At 37.3% G+C, this 21,208-nt stretch overlaps 1 protein-coding gene across 5 annotated transcripts in view; it reads right to left on the bottom strand.

Moving 5' to 3' along the window:
• The window catches only part of SLC7A6 (solute carrier family 7 member 6), a 30,613-nt gene that overhangs the window by 2,399 nt on the left and 7,006 nt on the right, over positions 1–21,208 (bottom strand). For all 5 annotated transcript variants that reach the window (XM_068693478.1, XM_068693482.1, XM_068693481.1 and 2 more), the window contains 6 exons: positions 17,675–17,800; positions 15,409–15,553; positions 12,963–13,086; positions 2,207–2,310; positions 1,106–1,202; positions 222–371 (listed from right to left, as the gene is read on the bottom strand). In XM_068693478.1, the coding sequence (XP_068549579.1) occupies positions 222–371; positions 1,106–1,202; positions 2,207–2,310; positions 12,963–13,086; positions 15,409–15,553; positions 17,675–17,800 (746 nt within the window). The remainder of the gene's footprint in view (positions 1–221; positions 372–1,105; positions 1,203–2,206; positions 2,311–12,962; positions 13,087–15,408; positions 15,554–17,674; positions 17,801–21,208) is intronic.

The following is a 21,208-nucleotide window of genomic DNA, read 5'->3' as shown; positions in this document are numbered from 1 at the left end:
AGAGAGCTCACTAAACTCACATTAAAAAAAAGGAATATGCTATTATAATACTCACGTCTTCTCTAGTACACAAACTAGCTTTCATGGGACACCATGGAATGGAAGCCATGTTTTATGTCCTTATCAATTTGTAAGCTTCAGGAATAACATGTATGGTCCAGATTTCAGGTAGTTAATTGTAGGGAAGAGGGATTTTAAGTAATGTATTAAGTAAATTTTACCTTAAGAGGTCTGGGTCGGTCTGGTTCCTTCCACCGTAGATATAATTGGCCAGCAATAGACAGACCAACAAAAAACCAGTAACTGAAACTGAAGTAATTAATAAGCTTGAAGACATCTTCCACAGCCAGGTAAATAAGGGTCATAGCACACTGTCAGAAAAGAACATGACTGCGATGAACAACAAATTTACTGTTTATGTGGCTTTTTTCATTACAGCAACACCATCTTTCACTCCCTGGTGGTTTGGTGTAACTTTTTGCCGATCTCAAAATTCACTCTCTCAGAACTCACCCTGATAATAGTAAATCTGAAGTTCTTATGTTATCAACTAAACAACTACTTCCACTGTAGAGATTTACTGATACTTCCCATGGAGACAGGAGTACAAGCATAATGCTTCTTACAATTTGGCAATAAGTAAGAAATAATTTCCTTTAGTTAAGTCTTTAGTAATTCTTCAATATCCATTAAGGGTTTGTGTCAGTATGCAAGTTTATATAATAGCTGGATTTTAACTATTCATAGTGCCACCATACTAATTTTATTTAGCATACAGAAGCCATATACAGATTTTATGAATTGTTTTAATCTGCATTTAACTTAGAGGAAACAAAAGTCTGATAACCGATCTTACACAGCAGTAGCCCAATAGAATAATTCAATCATCTTAATTCAGCTTCAACTTTCTTTATTGTTAGGAGTGTAGCAGGTTGTTTCCATAGGTGGGTGTTCATGAATTCAGCCAACGAAACTCTTTGGAGACTGTTCTATGTTTTAAACAGAATTTCCTCTACTACCTCCTTCCAGCCTCTTTAAAGTTTTCCTTTAAATAATTCATATAGTCACATCTGGACAGCCTAAAAGAAAAGGAAAAATAACTTACATTGAAAAGCAGTGCTGGCACAGGTGTAAACCTCTCTATGTGGATCATAGACAACAGATCAGGAAGGTGACCTTCTCGAGATCCTACAAAAAATAGCCTGAAAAAAATTGCAAAGCAGACGTTGATGCCACAGGTGAAAGAGAATGCATTTAAAAACAAAACAAAACAAAACACTACCTGTCAGAATAACTGTTTATATCACTGAATTTTGATCCTTTGAAGATCCTTTAAACTAGAACATGGATTCAAGACTCTACAAAGATATACTTTACTACAACCATTTAGAAGACATATAAGCTTTTAGAAACATGCTGTTAACAACTATTCTTTAGAAAACAACCCTATGGGCAAAATAGAAAACTTCTACAGCAATTGAAATACATTTCTATCAATATAAAAAAAATATCTAAAAGCTAGTACTGGAAACATTGCAGCTTTCAGTGACAGTTTTCAACAACAACCAGAAGAAATTGCCATATGCTCAAAGAACAAGCACTTACAATTTTGTTATCAACTGTAACTTGTTCTGTATCGCCTAGTTCACCAGATCACATTCATTTTTGTTCTCAGTAGAGACACTGTGCATACATTCAATGAACAGGAAGCACGGCTGAATAAACCTACTTATAATTTTCACTAGTCAGGTCTCTAATCAATGCTCAGAGGAAAGGTTCTATACCATATTCTGATTTTTTTTTTTTTGACTGAAGCTTAATAGCAGCAGCTTTTAAAACTTTGTACTTGGAGAAAAAAAAAGCTTATGATTCACAATTAAGTTCTAAGTAAATGCATTAAAACAAGAACTTGCTATAATTATTGTATCAACTAAAATAGACGGTAACTCAATCCAAATAATCAGAAGGCGTGAAGACTCACAAGACAGACAACATTCATTTTATCTTTAATTGTATTTTGCATGCAGCTAGGACAGTTGTGGGGAAGTAAGGCAGTGTGTAGGATGAGGTTTATTTAGATCTGTTATTTTAGTATGGCTATTTGTTATAGGTTCAGATACAGAAGTGCTTTTGCCTCTCTCCTAACAGATGACCGTAATACTAACACCTAAGTACACTTATGAACAATTTTTAAACAGGATGATACCTTGATGATGCTAGAATTGAAGCATTAAGTCCACCGAAACAAGAAAAGGCTACAGCAATGGGAATTGTCCAACTGAAGATGCCAAATACCTCGTCAGCAAATGTCTGATGAAAGGAAAAAGAAAAAAACACACATGAAAATAACTGCAACAAAGCTTATGCAAAACAATGATATCAAAATTTTTGTAGTAAGTTTATATGGAAAAATTAAAACATAGTGGGGATATGCAGCACAAAGCAGCACACAGCATTTCTAATTATTTATTGATTCTAAACAAGAGCAGGCTTCTAAACCCAAGTGCCTAGACTCACATTTTCTGCTCACAAAATAATTCTCACAAAAGACAAATTGTTTTTAGAATTTTCTTACCAATCCCATTACATTTCATTATGTGTAACATAGTCTGTTACACTTGAATTCATAAATATTGACTACAAAGACTAAATGATAAAAATATCATTACATATCCAAAAAGAAAGTGCCGTAATGCAGATAATAACCACAGCCACTATCACACCCACCATTTATGGACACTACACTAGCAATGTATTCTATTTTCCTTCTTTTCTAACTTCCAAAGCAAATCCTTTTTGCCCTTTAGCTCCACCAGCAGAGCCTCTGGGCTCTAGCCTGACAACATGGCAACTGACAGAGGAAGCTTTTTTTCAGGCAGTCATTTGTTAGTGTTCCTAGACAATACTGTACACCAGCTGTGGCGTGACCTCCCACAAGAGTTCTGAAAACAAGAAGTCAGGAGCCTCAATGTTTCACAGCAAGGGATAAGAGTAATTGAATACCATTAATTGTTTAAAAATGTAAATGGATAATAATTTGCAAGGTACTGGTCAATTCTGTTCCTGTGTAGAAAAAAAAGGATAGACTCTTAGAATACCAAGTAAAATGTTTGAAAAAAAAAAAAATAATAAATCAAGAAGTTTTAATACTTGAAGACTGACAGCTATTCAAAAACTCATCTCAGTCTGAGCAGTGTACCTTTTCCAAGCTTGAAGTTAAGCAGAAATCTGCTTGTGCTGCATTCAGAGGATGCTGGCAGAAGCCTTCCTGTCCCAGTCCTACCTACTAACACTCGTTACTTCTACAGTTTCTTTTACTGGTGTAAACTAACAGTCATGGTAGCACAAGTATCATGTCTGCATTAGCACAAAATTGTTATTTATAGAAGCAGGAAGTATTACTTGTGTGTAAGTGGTATCCAAAGAAACTACAAAAATTTTGTTACAAAGATTTTGTGGGTATTGGAAAACACAGAATAAACATTTTACATCTTAATCATCTGAATGTTTTATGGACCTTTCTCTAAATCACCTTCTGAGCTTTCTCTTGCTTCACCATTTTCAAGATAATCAGACACAAAAAGCATCTAAGCTCTTTCAGCTTTCCGTAGGTCTGTCTTTTCTACTACAAAATCTTTAAATCAGTTTTCAATACCCTGATATTTTGAACTACCTCCCCCTTGACTTCCCCTTTTAACTACCAGTCTTCATCATAACTTTTATGAAGTTCAATCAAAGTGGATTAACATTGAGAGCTGGCCCTTGTTTGTAGAATGGCCTTAACAGCAGCCAAATTTTGATTTAACTACTCCAGGAAGAAGATCACCAAAAGCAGTGCATTGAGCTCTAATTTCTGAATGTTTGTAGGTTCAATAAAGCCTACACGAATTTTAATTGATTTTTTCAGGAAATGAGTGATTGATTTTTATGAGGCAAAACCCTGGATATAGCTTCAATCTTTAAATCATAAAACATGGAAAATTTTAGTGACATAATACAAATCATGGCTGGTTTCCCATTCTGGGTTGACAAAGTACTTTGTCCAGCACATAATCCGGGTTAAGGCTCACTATCCAACTGTGCTTAGCTGTACAACATAATCTATGTTAAAAAGCAAAATTTATTGCATCCTTTTGTGTAAGTTAGTTGAGCCTGAGCAACAGCAGATGGGATTTCCTGATGCTAAGATACAGAGCAGAAAAGTGTATAATTACTTCAATGGGAATCTTACTAAAAGGTTCAAAAGTAACACATCAACTCTGTTAGTCACCCTGATTCTTACTAAACTGCGTCTTTTAAGGTCTTTCTTTCTACGTGTTAGTAAAGGTTCCTGCAAAATGAAGCATCAACACAGGGTGGGAGGGAAAAAAATGTGCACACACAAACACCCACGTTAGTTATAAAAACTAATAGGAGAAAAGTATAAAAGAACTAAACCATGTAAAAATTCTGTTTTTGTGTTTAAGCAGAATATCAAATTGGCAAAAAAGAGCATGCCATAAGAAATGTGTTTTATGTACCATGGATGATCCATTTTCAGTCCATTGAAACTGAAAAAGCAATGAATAATTTACATTACTGTATATAAAAGATTTTTGCTGCTCAAGAACATTTACCAGAACTCACAGTGCTTTAAGATCTTTATCACATCTAAATGCAGCTTTGAGGAAACTCATCACCCAAAGCAGAATACAATTTGTAATGACCCAGGGAAAGAATTATGACTTTTCCAGAACAAGTAAAAGCGAAGACAAGATGAAAGTTCTAGTAGACAACTGTTATAAATTTTAAAAGATGATTTAAGCCTGGAGTGTCTCATTTCCAAAGCCAAACAGCAAATGAAATTAGACACCAAACTTAAAACTCTCAGAGGATTTCTTTACAAATGCAAAGCTATGATACAGAACTCACTGAACAAGAAGTTAGAGAATTAAGATGTTTAGTAAGGTTTCTTAAACAATAAGCGTTTAGATAAGTAATATTAACAGCTCAAAGTTATAGAAGAGAAGGGAAATACACGGATTTAATCTTATGCTGCAAGATGCAAATTAGCTAGCATGTCATTTGGAGAATCTTCTTCCCCATAGGACAGGTTTGTGTTTGTTTTCTGTAACCATTTTCCAATTCCTTTTGAAACATCTAATAATGGGCCCCTGCGGAATGCCAGATGTGAAACTAACTCAACGCCCATTTCCATCCTATCACATATATCTAAGATATGCTAATGTTCCACTCATCCTGAAAAACAGAAATCAGTCACGTGAGCAGTAAAATATAGAAAGAGTTAAGGCAAAGCCATGGTATCACTTCCACAAATTACATACAGATGAAGATGTTATAGATTCAATGTATTCTGGATGCAGGCCTGTGACTCTAAGATGTGTAACACTACTGATCCTGCTCAAATACAACAATTCATTTTCCTAGATCTGTACCACTCAGCCCTTTGAAAGACAGAGTAACCTAGTAAGAGCCTTTACCAAACACTGTCATTTCTGGTGTGCTTTCTAATCCTGTAGTCAGGATTCCTGAGAGAGCAAAGGGTGCAGCATTAACTTCAAGAGCTTAACTTTACCCTAGTAAGATACAACATAACAGTATTTTAATTTGGAATGATCTATTAAGTTCAGCTTGGTAGACCTGTCTGCAAAACGATCTGTCAGCAAAACAGTTAACAGTTGAAAGGTACCTGAAGTTCAGTTAAACTTTCTAGTCACATTACCTAGCTTCATATGACAAGTATTGACCCAAAGCCTTTGTGCAAGTGTTTTCTAACTGGGTTTCACCCTCACTTCCAAAGTAAAAAATAAAAAAAATCAGCCAGGTTCTTGTATTACTATTAAGACAAAAAACACACTTTTATCCTTCAGAGTCCATATTAGTAAATCCTCCAAAACTCTCATTTTGACAGATGTGAAGAAACGTCTTCTCCAAGGCTATGCTCTAATATTTCTTTTACAGGAAGTGTTACTGAAGTGTAAGTAAAAGTGGCCACGATAAGCATTCAAGTGTGCATGTGTCAGAGGGTTATCTAGCATAAGAAAGAAGGGCAGAGAAAAATATAAAAAGCAAGTCAAGTTATCAAGCATATACCTCGTGCACTGTACCAAGAGAAAATAAAAGGGGAGGGAGAAGAGTTAGTGGCTGCCTTCTGTTCAAACTGTAATTGTACAACCACGAATCCTCCACAAACAAGCTAGACCTGGGCTCTGACCTAAGCACCTGACCAATTCCACTTTAACTACCACTACTTCTGGGAGCAGTGAAGTGCATTTATAAAAACAAATCAGCTGGCAACAGGGGAAAGAATGGAGCATTTGCAGGGGTATGCGGAGGATGACAGAGGAGCCTACCTGGAGGCAGCTATAGCAGAAGCATTTAGTCCACCATAACAGGAGAAAGCCACCACTAGGGGGATGGATTTCTTCTCAGGTTTCTTCTGAGAAAGTCTAAAGAGCAAGAAGGATTAAGAGATTAAATTGTCATCTCTGCTACAGTCTGTCAAGTCCTGTAGTCCAGACTTGAACTACAACTGCTTCTAATAGCTAGGAAACAGTAAAAGAATTCAGTGGCTTATACAGCACTTGCAATTTTAAGTCCTTTTATGCCCTCCCATCCACTGGACACATAAGATACACACATATACACGCACACTGTAGAAAGACATGCACCTGGAATCATTTCCCTCCGTTCTGATTTATTTCCAAACCATCAATGGGGAACAGTTACGGAAGACATCAGGAGCTTCCAGCCTTGCACTTCTCAGCTGAACTGCCCTTCTTTCTCCACAACTAAATGTTACATTACTCCCAGAAGAAGGATCAAAAACTGAATGACAGCTTTGTTTCAAGACATGAATGACTAATTTAACTACATTTTTGTTTTTGTCCTGGCTTAGTTTGATCTCATGATCACCAGCTGGTACTTTGTGAATGAACAAGAATGTGTAAGAACACTTTTTGTTCTTTGAAATATCCAGGCAACAGTTTTGTATGAATACGTTGAACTAAATGCAGCAGGAATTATCCCATATGAAGAGCTGCCACAACAAAATACACAGGATACATCTCACACCGAGTAATTCAGGCATACCAGACAATCAGAAAGACCCACATTTATTTTATGAACCACAAGATGAGAACTCTTTCATCACACTTGCTGCACATAAAAAGTGAATGTAGAGGCATGTGAAAAATGTCAGACTACACTGAGAGCATATGGAACTGCAAACAATGCTGGCAAAGCAGACAACCAGTATTGATCAGATGCATAAATGCAAAGAGAATGTACTGTAACGTGAGCCATAAACTTAAACAAAGCTATGCCCAAAGATTAGGATGTATTTTGATTAGGAAGTCATCCACAGAGCCTCTTTAAATAGTTCATTTCAAGATCCTATCACACACATGAGCTTTTCCAGTTTCAGTTCTACAACATTCTTACACTGAAAGACATATAAAGTGGTAAAGAGATTATGATATGAGAGCAATCTCACTAGTATTTAGGAAGTGCAATTAATTTCTCTGAAGTATAAAAACATTCCTACATTACAAGAAGATCTGTCAGTCTGAACTACAGCCTGTTTTTTTTGTTTGTTTTTTTCTTCCCCTTTAAGCTTCTCAGGCCTTTAAGGAGCTACTTCCTAAAGGAAACAAAGACAGAAGGATTTATGGCAATCATGGAGCTGCACAAGCAAAAAAGCTAGTGAGTACATGAAGTTTCTTCTACTACCATAGCTCCCATTCATCAAGACACTGTATGACATATGTTTATTTTGACCAAATAAGATTTAATGTCACATATATTAAAGACAGGACAGAGGGTAAACATCAACTGAAAACAGAGCCAGAAAATTGTAAAGGTGAAATAGAAAGCAGTGTAAGAAAACTGTTCAGGTCTTCTGTAATTCTTGTTTCATCTGCTATTCTGTTGATTGATTTATTCAAACAGGCAAAATTATCTCCTTGTATTATTGGCAATGCCTTTCCTTACAGGGAGAAAAGTGTACTAGTGCAGTGCAAGGTCCAACATGAAACTCTCTCCATCTTCAGGTCACTCAATCCAATCATATGGTAGCAGAAACCATCACTATTCATTGCATTAATATATTACAAGTATACTGGATGTATAAAGATGTCTCTTCTGTATGGCCCACGTTAAGAATACCCCTGCCAGCTCCAACAGTAGAAATTTAGTTTGTGTCTTCATGGTAGTGCCGAAGATACTTGACCTAAACCTACCCTGGTGTTTATCCTGTTCTGAACCCTTTTTGTTTGTGTGTTTGTTTACTAGCTAGCTGTAGAATAAGGTTTCAACACTTTCCAAAAAAGTCCCTTGCTTTTCTCGTATTGAAAATATTATGCAGCACTCTTCCAAGTTCTGGCTCAACTTTCCAGCTTGACCTCCAAAGCCAGAGAACTCGTACCACACTTGGCAGTAAAAGTGCTGCATTGGTAATGAATTATGGCTAGCTACAAGAAAAGAAGGCAAATGAATTGTACTCAACAGCCCTAGTCCAAAAGTACCTGCCTGTCTCTAATGAAGAGTTTGGCCATTTTAAGGTACAGAACGTATATTTCATCCAAAGAAACTCTACTAGGAGGTGTCAGTGCAGCAAGAGAAGGTAGACGTGATACCGGCAGGCGAAGACAAGCGGATTTCCCTGTTCAGGAAAGAAGCCAGTGACTGGCAGATGAAGAATGACAAGCAATATCCAAAGCTCTAAGAGTAACTTAAGAATTTTTGGCTGAATTCAGTTAGAAGTAAAGTGTTTCATAATTTGTACAACTATACACCAAAGAAGCATAAAACAGCTAAGACATACGGACTCCCACATTCTTGTATCACTGGAGGGGAGAGCATGCCTAACCAGAGCTAGGCTCTTCTAGAATATGAGCACACCAGGGTAAATTGGATTCATCAATGCTGGATGTGTAAGATGAGATTCAAAGCTGCTTAAGTGATCATCTTTATCCCAAATCTACAGACAAAGCTGTACGTACAGCTCCAGGAAAGATGACAGCCAGCTATGGAGGGCAACCAACTGCTTGCTTCCATCAGAAAGCATTTTTAGCTCTTCTGAGCAAAAGCAAGCTGCCAAGTATTAACCATTGAATGACTTCAACCAACTAGACAAAAAAAAAACAAAAAAACGTGACCACACACAGGAAGCAGGTAACAGGCTATGCATTAACAGGTAGTATGCTCTTTCCTGCTGGAAGACAAAGTAACCAAGAAAGATCAAGTGCTTGTGGAGCCAGCTGCCAACTTCACAAACATGAGGGCACTCTCAGATGCAAAAAATAGTTGTTCGGGGACAGCGGAAGCTGAAAAAAAGTTGTGCTTTTTTTTTTTTTTTTTTTGGTAAAGTGTTGGTGCTACAAAGTAACTGCTTCACACCCATAAAACTTAACAGCAAGGGTTGCGATGGTTTGCATGCAGAAGAAAAACAGCAGTGAGAACTGTAAAACACTGAAGGAATCTATGGGAAAGGAAGTGAGTTTTACATGATCAGTGAATGACTGAAGAGCATTTGCAGAATTTCTAAGCTAGCTGTTGCTGCATTACTTCAATTATTTCAACAAAATAAAAAACAGCACTTAAGAAACAGTTTCATAGTCCTGACAGTGGGGTTATACGAGAAGTGAAGCTAATACTGAACTGAAGGAAGGACATCAGCACTTAAGTTTCATATAAACCCTTGTTGAGATCTTTTTCACCTTTCAGCCACTAAGAAAAACAGTATGCAAGGTGATGTGCAAAGATACAGTACTGCTAATATTTCTTTTACTTACAACTTTTCCTCTCCTCACTTGGAAATGGCATGCTGCTCCCCCCCAGGCCCTCCTTCCAGCTCAAAGCTACTTGCCTGAAATGAACAGGAGAAAGCCACTCCTTCCCAAAATAGACACCGGCAGAGATTAAATTTAGCTGCTGCTTTAGTGCACAAAGGGCTCTGAGATGCAGCAACATTACTGCTTTGTTTCTTTAAAAATTCATTATTGTAATTTTCATCTTCTAAGAAATCAATAAGGAAATTTCAGAAGTCCCTATCACAAATTGCATGTAGAATATGTGAGCAGACCAAAGCAGCTCATTTTCACCAGGTTACTTTTTGGGCTGGCTTAATTCTTGTCTCTTCTTCATTCAGATGTTGACCACAGTCTTGTGGTGGAAGTCTCACAAAAGATTCCACTGAGGATACAATTCTCTTCCACCCCTCAGAGGAACTTCTCTACCATGAAGATTTTTCAATTTCTGCATTATAGGAGGGTTTTCACATTCAGGCTATTACAGACTATTACCTTTTTTTTTTCTCCTTCTCTATTTACTAGAAAACTATAGATGCATTGCATTACACGAGTGTTTTCAATTGGACCACAAGTGCACTTGTGCAGCAATTCTCCTAGTTACTGCCACTTATGCTTTATGGTTCATGCTGTTCAGCAATCTCAGAGCTAAGGGGAAGTTCCCTGTTAGAACGGGCTAAATTGGACAGTACACTCCAAGAGCATACCTACTGTATTTGTCTACCATGTATATATATGTGTGTATTATATATAACGTGCACGTCAGATCATCAGCATCAACTGCTGCACCCTACTACAGTTCTTCCAGAGATCCACATTAATTGCTAACATATTAGTAGATCAAGCTTAAAGCTGGTTTCTTAAAACTGGACAATTAAATTCTTATCAGCGACAAGAAGGATTTTTTTAATGAGTCATGTGTCAAGTAATAATCTTCAGCTGACCTTCCACCTTTTCATCCTAAAATGGTTATAAGCAGTAGCACTCAGCAAAACGTTGTCTGACAGCTGATATGGCTTGGCAAGAACACCGTTACAGAGAATGTTAGCTAAACTTTGAAGTACAAGTTTTTGACAGTCCTGAAATCTAGTGAAAAAGCATAATGTTAGACTTCTAAAGTTGATTATTAAGTTCCATTAAAATTAAACCAGACATAAACCCCCTAAAAACCCCGGGAATCTCAAGCATTTTCTCATTCACATCCTGTTCAGCCAATATTACTGCAAGCAGTTACATTGGCTAAGGATTTATGTTGCAGCTAGGCCTTTCTTTACATCCCATGAGAGAGAAAGACCTGATCTGTCCAGTTCTGCGTGTTGCAGTTTCATGTAAAATTACAAAGAAATGTATACACACACAACTAAATACATACCTTCAATCCAGAACCACATCAAATAACTAAGTGAAGTATAGATAAAATCATACAAGATTTGGCTTGGGTTTCACCTGTATAGTAAGGTTCAGGCATCCCTGATCCCTTCTTTATCCAGGTACCCGTGCCTGCTGCAGTGCAACACATGCTGCAGTACCACCACAAAGACTATACAGGACCCTGAGTGAATTACTTCCCCCAAATCCCAAGGTGAACCAGTCTGCCTGATCCCCTTTACCAAATGGCCATGTACACCTGTGATGAGAATAGCCAGGAGCTGTGGAGTAGGCACAGTGTACTCCTGGGGGATAGGCTGGACTGGAGAATGTCACTGCTGTCAAAGGAAAGTATTTTCCAAGCCTGCTAGAAAAAACAATAGTGTATTGCTTTCCAGAAGTCAAGATGGACAACAGACTTTGTACTGTCTTTTAGTTTTGTCTGGACAAGAATTAAAAATACCATTGTGAGTCATTTGAAGGTAATACACATGGGATACCATAGCCTACAACAGAAATACGTATTCCTGCAGACCCCACTGCATATGCTGATTCAAAATTAAAATATTTTCCATCCTTGTCTTCTTGTGTTTAATTCTGAAGTGTTTTATCAAGCTTTCAACAACATAATGACAACTTTGCATTTCCATGTTCCAGCTAAAAAGAGGCCAAGAATTAAAATGTATATTTACTTTCAATACACTTTGAAATAAACATCTGCATAATTACTTTTCGAATAACAAGTTACAGCTCACATTTACCATACGCTATTTTGAAAGCTTACGTTAAATACAAATATTTATCTAGTTTGAAAGAAAGTCAAATAAGTGTTCTTGCTGATTCGTCTGCCTAAATACTTGAAAAAAAGACTTCATTGATTGGCTAAGCCAGTTTTTATCATAGCAAACCTTTCCTGGAACAGAATGGAGATTTCCTTCATTTTGATGTATTTAACTCTCTCTGTTCATTGCTTGGTTCCTTAAATTTTAGAAGCCAATTGGAAATCTAAACGGGAAGAAAGCTACTTCTTTTCCTCCAATTTAAATAACCAAAAAGAGGAAGAGATTCTGTGTCTCAAATCTAAATGACATAGTAATCAGAACCATCCCATTAAGCTACAGGGAAAAAAAAGGCACAAAAAACAACAACAAAAAACTTCACTTTTGTTTATTGACTAACTTTAAGTATTATGCATATTTTGACCAGCTTTTGTTTTAAGAAGGTTATGTATTTTAACTGGATTTGAACTCTCAGTGCATATAAAAAATAATGCATTTAAAAATACTTCAAGTTGTTGGAGTTAATATATTGTTAGGAAGACTGATGTAAGTTGCTGAATAGGGGACAGAAAGCTAAATTTTGTCATAGCTAAGATGCAACATATCGCTCTATAGATATGCATCACACCAATGACTACCTCAACAGAACACTGAACTTACCAAATACTGTAGCATGAAGGAACAGAGTCAACTATTACACACTAGTAAGTCTAATTTATAATCAGCTCTAAGTGCACAAGTTTAGTTAATGTATTATGCAAACAATCTAACAAGTCATATCTGTGCTATTTTAATAAATCTGATAATACATTATTATTATATATAATTTCATTAGCTACTTTTCTATTTAAAATTAAATTATTTATGGTGAGTCTCTGTTCTTCTGTATTTGGTGAAGTACTATAAGAAATTAAGGATTTTTTCCCTGCTTTGTTCCTCTTTGAGGAACACATCTCTAAAATAGGAAAAGTGAATTATATAGCAAAATGCTACATGCTCAACTTACCACTGCCACAGCATCACTAGAAAGAACAGCTCGAACATCCAGCACTGTATAGTAAGCAACATTGGTCATGATGTAGATAACAGTCACAATTGGCATAGACACTGCAATGGCCAGCGGCAAGTTCCTGTAAAACACGTAAGAAAAGAAAACCCACAACCCAGGAAAAATATCCATTAATAATAGAACTGCCTTATTTACTTGCTTCCTTTATCTCAGAGATGAAATATACGAAGACAGAATAAAGATTTCAAAATAGGTATCTCGGGAAGGCTTGGGTTTCTTTCAAAACTGGAAATTCTAATACAGAATACCAGAACAAAATAGAAATCTATTGCAATAACTCTAAACCTAAGTTATCTGTAAAAGGGGATTCTAAATAAATGCTCTTCAAGGCCCTGTCTTCAGAGTTTCCAGATCAGTGACTATTGCCTTCAGATTCACATGCCTTACATTATTTCCTATACTGTTAATCACCATAGCACCACAGAACCCAAAGGCTCAGAGCTTCAAGCCTCTGCCCTTATTCACCCTGGAGAATGCTGCTCTTGTTCTACCAGGGAGACCTAAAATCAGAGCATAACCATGATCATCTCATCTGCACTCATCACAACAGAAAATAAATGAATTGGGATGCTTATTATTGGTGCAAAGGTACATGGTTTAGCAGTGGACTTGTAGTGTCCGGTGAATGGTTAGTTAATGATCTTGAAGGTCTTCTCCGACCTAAATGATTCTATCATTACCTGCAGAAGGCTGAGATCCAAAATTGCTGCAGTGTTGTGAATCTCTATATGTGGTATATTTTTCTATGTTTGCTAGTAATATAAAAAAAAAAACTACAGAGTGATGTGAAAACCAAACTTTAGCTGTAAATAGGTAAGGTTTAATCCAAAGCTGGGAGTTTATAAATCACAGGCAAATCTCTGAGAACACCCAGATATTTCCTGAGAAATGAGAGTTCTTGAAAGAACATACTTTAAACTTTTGCTTAAATTTGTTTGAATTTCTCTTCCAAAAAGCCATCTGGTCTCTTCCTGCATGCTCATTCCTCCCTTGTATGAAAAACCACTTCCCTTTCTTTTGAACCTGGCTCTTGCTAGCTTCACGCAACAGCTTCAGTTTGTGTGGGATGGGTTGGGGTGATTTTTTCATACTTTCTCTGTGCCTCTCTTGTTTTGCTTGTTTTTGTTTGTTCTAAATACCTCTATCATGCTCCTCTTTCCCCAATTAATCTCTTTCCCAGGCTGAAGATCACTGCCTGTTCAGTTTTTCCTCATGGAAAAGACATCAATTTTTTCTGTGGAAACAGTAAAGTCCTCCTCCCCCTATCACCACCACCATCACCCCCAACAAATAAACCTGTAAATTTGTAATAGGGAGTTCTGGACAATTTCAGATTTAACCTGTGGATTACAGCTTTGACAGGACAAGCATGAGGAGACTATGGATCAATGGGAGAAAGCGGTGGTTTTGAAAATATTTCCACCGAAGTCTGGAATATCTCATTATTCCCAAAAATACAAGAGTAACGTAGAAAGCTGGAATTTGAACTTCACTGTTACGAAGAATGAAGGTTGTGTAAGGAACTAATGCTTATAAATAGCAAATGGGAATGGGAAGCCCTTTCTGCAGAGAAAACAAACAAGCAAACATTTTAAGGACTAAATGACTGATGCAAACAACACGTACATATATCTTCTGATTACAAGTACAACAAACCTTTACATGGCAATCAGAGGGAACACCATCAACCTGAAATTCAGTCTGACTAAAAATTGCTATTTTTGGAGTGAAAAATACTTGAATTTTATCTTTTTAATAGACAACCATACTGGTTAAATAAATGTATAGCACAGAAGAAAATGCAAAAGCCAAATCACAGGGGAGAATTAAAAAAACACTCTCTTCCATCCTTTATCTTTCTCTTGTAGCAATCTGAGCTGTTGCTTATAATAGGAAGCAAAAATAATCAAATGGGATTCTATTTTTAACATAAAGGTGTCTGCTTACAGGCTCACTACTGAAGAAGATAAGTGTAGTCAGTCACACTTTTACAGCATAAATTCATGGAAAAGATAACCTTCTTAAATATGAGACAGAGTTATTCCACCGATAAGCACTGCACGGACTACATTTATGGAAATGCTACACGGCAATATTAACACCTTTTGCAATGGGTAGTATGCAATAACTTGAACTGAAAGCTTATCAAGCACTGAACATGGCATCCTGCAATCAGCTAGACTCGTCTATTCTTACAACTTTTTTTAATCTCTTAATGGAGTTTAAAGCTATTAATTCTTGACTGATGATCGTTCATGGCCTTGCCATCTGAGTATGGAGTACTTTTAATTATTTCTGTGTAGGTTCAGAACTCACTAGCAAAAGACAAAGACAAAATGAGCAACTGGGAACTATCCAAGTTCAGAAAGCTCACATCTTTTACCTTTCTGGGTTTTTGATCTCTTCAGTTACAAAATTGAGCGTATCCCAACCAGAGTAAGAGAACAATGCAGAATAGAGTGCGAGGGAAATGTCCCCGATATCAAAAGAGGATCCTTCAAAAGAGTTCTCGAAGTGCGATGAATATCCTGTATGTGGAGGAGACACAATGAAATACAGGAAAATAAAACAGAGCAAGTAATTCTTTCCAGTGTGACACACAAACACAAGAACCCAGAAGCCTTAAATCCTACAAAGCTGCTTATTAATCCCTTTTTCTGTTTCTGCTCTGTGCTTCAGCGATGACAATAAGCACAGTACTTAAACTACTAAAAGTTACGCTCTCTGGATGATACTGATCTACCTAAACACCTTTCCGCCAATAATGGCACAAAAATTCAGGAACATTAAGTTCAGACTGAGCTACAAACAGCTGGCAGCGACTATCCTCACGCTAAGGATGGTTTTGAGTAACATTCATGAAATAATCCTTTCATTCCTGCTATATAGCCATCTAAGTTTTCAATCATTTAGCTTATGCATAGAAAAAAGATTATAGTGGATTTTAGATAACTATGACTAAATACACATAAAAGCAGGTATCTAAGCTTTAGCTACCGAAAATAGACAATAAACAGAACATAAAGTATTGTTGAGATTAAATTTTGCCAAGCTAGGAGGGAAAGTGTATTTTTTGCACCGGTATTTGTGAGAATGTATGTTATCTTTTGACTACAGGTACCTTAAAGGTACCTTTTACAGGTACCTTAAAGGAGGCTGTAGTGAGGTGGGGGTTGGTCTGTTCTCCCACGTGCCTGGTGACAGGACGAGGGGGAATGGGCTTAAGTTGTGCCAGGGGAGTTTTAGGTTGGATCTTAGGAAGAACTTCTTTACCGAAAGGGTTGTTAGACATTGGAACGGGCTGCCCAGGGAGGTGGTGGAGTTACCATCCCTGGAGGTATTTAAAAGACATTTAGATGTAGAGCTTAGGGATATGGTTTAGTGAGGACTGTTAGTGTTAGGTCAGAGCTTGGACTCAATGATCTTGAGGTCTCTTCCAACCTAGAAATTCTGTGATTCTGTGACTATTAGCAAGTCAATCTGTTGACTTCAAGCAGGTCAAAATATACTCATTGAGGCAGTTTTATACATTCAGTTTATTTTACATAATAAGGTGACTTATTAAGCAATTCGAAAATGTGCCCTGCGCTATGCATCCTGAAATGTTTAGACTTCATCAAAGCTGAAGAGGCAAGTATTTGAGGCCTCTAGCCTATCTTTTCATCTTTCTCTTCCCTGCTTTTTATCCTAACTGGACATTGCTATTCCCTTGGCACAGATGTAGGCAGAGTAACTGCTGACTCAGGAACAGAGAATGGTGACACTGTCAAGGAAGTAGGCAGGGAAACAAGCTCAGTATCTAGAAAACAAGAGATGGGGCAGACCTGCTGAGGGATGAGGTGCTCACGTATGCATGTTCTTGTTCCATTCACAGTAATTACTTTGTTCGTGGACTTTCAACAATAACTGCTTAGAGCAAAGGACACAAATTGCCAGATAGACAGGAAAAATAAAAGCGTGGCAGCTTTAAAAGCAGGATAATTTTTATTTTTAAGCTAGCACACCAATAAATCCTCCCCAAAGAAAAGGGTAAGAATAAAACTTAGTATTCTGAACTCTTCTCCTTGAACGTGAAGGCACAATGCCTAACACACAAAATCCTCAACGACAGCAACTTTTTAATTTTCAAAAGCTGTAACAGAGCTCAGGATTTGAGGAGGAAGAAGAAAAAGGGGGGGTGGGGCAGCTCCTGTTACACAAATCTGCTTACACCTTCTTAAAAATCTATTTTTACTTTAGGTTCAATCACTTTCAGACGTGCACAAAATTCATTTTGCAAAAACAACGCTCAGTTGACCTTAGAGATTTCTTTCATAGGAATTTACAGCTCTCTCCTCACATGTCTTATTTTGCTAGCGCTGTGCTTTGCTGCTTTCATTTCCCTTATTATTCCATACTCTGGGCAATAAATTGCACAACATGGCTGAGCAATCACTTTTCTTTTACTTAGCTCAAAGTCAACTGAGATAGGATTGCTACCTGTGATATAAAATCAGGATAATACTTAACATTAATGGTTTCATAGTGGCTGTATTATGCTTGTACTAAGACATCTGATAACACATATAAAGAGGTGTTTTACAGTCTCTAGACCCCTGTTTCAGTTTAACTGATAAGCACGAACCTTTGCTTTAAGTTTAGATGCTTACCCTGGCATATTTTAACAACTCCAGTTACGATGATGGCAATAAGAGCAGCAACTTTAGCGTAAGTAAATATATCCTGCACTCGTGTTCCCCATTTAACGTAGGCACAGTTTATAAACGTTAGAAGACCTAGAGGGAAGGTGGGGGGAGGGGAGGAGGGTGGAAAAGAAAAAAAGAGAAAAATGAGAAGACAATTGGAACAATATTCAATTTAATTCATTTTCCAGAGATTTTCAAGGATAATCCTAATGTGCACTTACCTGTTACACTAATAGTTTGGTTAACCTAAGCAGTGTCACGGTACACTGGTAGTGAAAACTGGTTCAAACAGAACAGCAGGAAATTGATATGCTGAAGGCTCATAATACATACCATTTCAAAAGAGGGAAGGAAAGACCTCCCCCACATCAGTGGTCCTCTGATTACAAAAACATTTTCTCATGTTACCCCTCAACAGATGCATTCTGCAGCTATACCAAAGCTAAAGAAACTACTAATATGAAACTATTAGGTTCAATTTACCAATACTGTTCTGCTAAATGAAAGATTACCTAGAAATCTCTTTAGGTAAACATTTTAAATAGTGCTTTAAAAGGTTTTTTCCTCTTCCTTGTTAGTCTGGGGATCAGTTCAACATCCACAGATTATTTAAAATACTGCACAGGGTCCCAAACAACTCATTATTCTTGTCCAGTTCGATTATACTGTATTAACACGAGGCTAGAACGGATCTGACCAGACAACATGGCCTAAATCTAACGCAACATTATGGCAGGGGTTTGGAACTAGATGTTCCTTTAATTTCAACCCAAACCATGCTAGGATTCTATGATTTTTAAAAATTGGTGGTAACATGTATTTAAAGTACATTCCTCCCTCTAGCCCCAAATAGATCAGTGTCAGACCTATTTCACAAGACTGAAATGGGAACTGAAGGGAGACTACCAGATTTCACAAGCATTTGCCTAATGGGCTGACTAAACTTACTCATATGATCAACTTCCCCTAGAAAGACTTTTCAAGCTACTGTTCAAATACATTGTTCCTGTGACTCTCAACACTTTGCATTATCAAGTGGAGAGGCAGCCAGACAATCTTTGCCTGTACTCAAATACTGAATATTCACCAGGATTCAGTACCTTCAGCGTCATTTATTCTATGAAACACTTAGTGAAGGAATATTTCTCTTATCTAGATTATCATTACAGTATTGATTTCAATCCCAAAGCTTAACTATTTTCTCCAATTCTCAATGCTTCCACTAGCTAGTAAAAGTGTGGTTATCTTGCACTGTAGTTTTCATTTCTGTACAAGTTTCTTGTACTATGTATTATTAAAGTGCATACACGTAAAAATTCAACTTGAGTAAGAAGATATTAGCAAATCAAAATTAAATGAAGAGACGTGATGAATTATTTCCTCTCCCATAATCCAAGAAAAATGTGGTACTATTAAGATATAAATGCACTTAACACAGTTACCAAAAAAAAGAGTAATCATTTAAACGATAACAAAAGGAAGGTAATGATCTCATTACTGCTACTAGCATACTAGAAAATCTGGCTAAGTCGAACGGCTGAACAAGATTCCACAGACCTTGGCAAGATGAGGGGAACAAAAACAGTTGTATCAAATTTCAAAAGTCAGGACTGCCAGCTCCCAAAGAACCCTTGGGAAAAAAACAACTCTGCTTGGTCTCTGCTGTTCAGTGGTAATGACCGGTATTATCCATGGAGTAGTTGCTCACAGGGTGTATCTGAACATTAAAATAATTTTAAGCAACTTTCAATTGGGAGCAACTGTTATTAACTCTTACTTCACTGAGTTAGTGTTTGGTCTCCAGGTGAAATGCTATGCTGTCTCTGGTATCTTTGAAAATGAAATCAACAAAAGAAGACAAACAAGAATCTGAATAAGCGATGTCCTCTCTCTTACTAAAAATATACTTTCATGTTTCCCTCAATTTTTTAGAATATCAAATTAAAATATAAATTTATTATTAATCCTCAAAAATTACGTAATTTAGCTTCTTGAAGTTGCTGAGAACTCCCAAGTTTAGGTCTGCAGTGCCAGGTGCTACCCCTGTTTCCAAAATGAATGACAAAGCCGTGCTGTGTAACACCAAGATGGATCTCACGTAAGATCTAGTATTATCACTACAGTTAAAAACAACAACAAAAAAATAACACCACAACAATCCCGGGTTTGGTATATAAGCTATACCTAACCAGTGTTCAGGTTTCTACTCCCAGCAGCTTCATTAATAAAGTTTTAACCTTATCCATGGGTGAGGACTGACACAGCCCTGCCAGGGAGAAGCGTAGGTTTTAGCAGCAACAGCTACATGAAGTTGAAGAGCAGGGGTGAGTCTCAGCACTGAAGCCTAAAGAGGGCAGAACAGGCATTTAAACCACAAAACAAACTGTTGAAGTCAGTCTTTCATCCCCATGGTGGTGACCTTGCCTCCACTTAGAAAAAAAAAAAAAAAGTGCTAAATTTCCTCTATTAGCAACAAACCTGTGCCAGGACACCTTGGGACAGTATCTGGTTAAGGAATGTGAACATGATGTTACAGGTCCCTCATTTCTGCCCTGAAGCTGTCACAACAAAATGTGGTCCACATTTGGGACGGGGGGAGGAGAGCAAAGGAGTAGAGCTGAGTAAGCTCACACATATTTTTGGAAGAAGTCTGTGACTGTTCTCCCCGCTACTTGGACCCTTTTGCCCACATTAGTGCTTTCCCAACAATAACAAATTAATCCACAAAATTGAAAGGGGAGCTATAGTGTTTACAACTAATTATAGAGGTCAAATATTTGAAGCACACACAGACAACTGCACAAGGAACATTACAGCTACTTTACAGGCTCCCTGTTGCCTCAGAAAGGAGGCAAGTAGGAGCAGCACATCACCCTTCTGTAGCATGTAAGTGACCTATTAGCTTTATAATAATAACTCCTCAAGTTGACAGCGTGGGCAGGCTCCACAGCACATGATGAGACTGCACAATACCTGATGAAGGACTGCCTTGTAGACTTGCTGAAAGATATTTTTGACTGTGTACTGGAAATTAAAAATATGTATAGAAACACTCTCGATAGAAATACCTAAAATCAAGACACACGCAGCACAATCATAGATTTTCATTCCTTCAATGGAGAACAGTCCTGATCTGAAGCACACGGACAGTTTGATGTTGTTCGTCTTTGTTGACAGCCCAAGAAGGTATCTGATTACAAACATTTCCTCCTCAAAACTCTTCACAACAGGTACAGCTTCTTGGTGCTATTGTTAATCACAGGCATGAAGAATAATCTTGACCTAATGATCTCCTGAAACCCTATGAGAGTAATTACTTCAGCATGTCTACATTGAGGAGTTATTGAAAAATACGTTACAGCAGAATTCATAGCATAAGAGCTATTCTGCAACAACTCTTAGACCACACCAAGAGTACCTTGGGGTTGGATTTAACCTACCTCTCGAAGGAAAACCAACTTTTTTTCTTTGTTTTTCCCATGTTAAGTCAACTTGGAA

The sequence above is a fragment of the Anas acuta genome, chromosome 10 (assembly GCF_963932015.1).
Source record: "Anas acuta chromosome 10, bAnaAcu1.1, whole genome shotgun sequence".
Classification (NCBI taxonomy): domain Eukaryota; kingdom Metazoa; phylum Chordata; class Aves; order Anseriformes; family Anatidae; genus Anas; species Anas acuta.
Note: the sequence above shows the minus strand (reverse complement) of the source record. Positions and strands in the feature narration are given on the sequence as shown.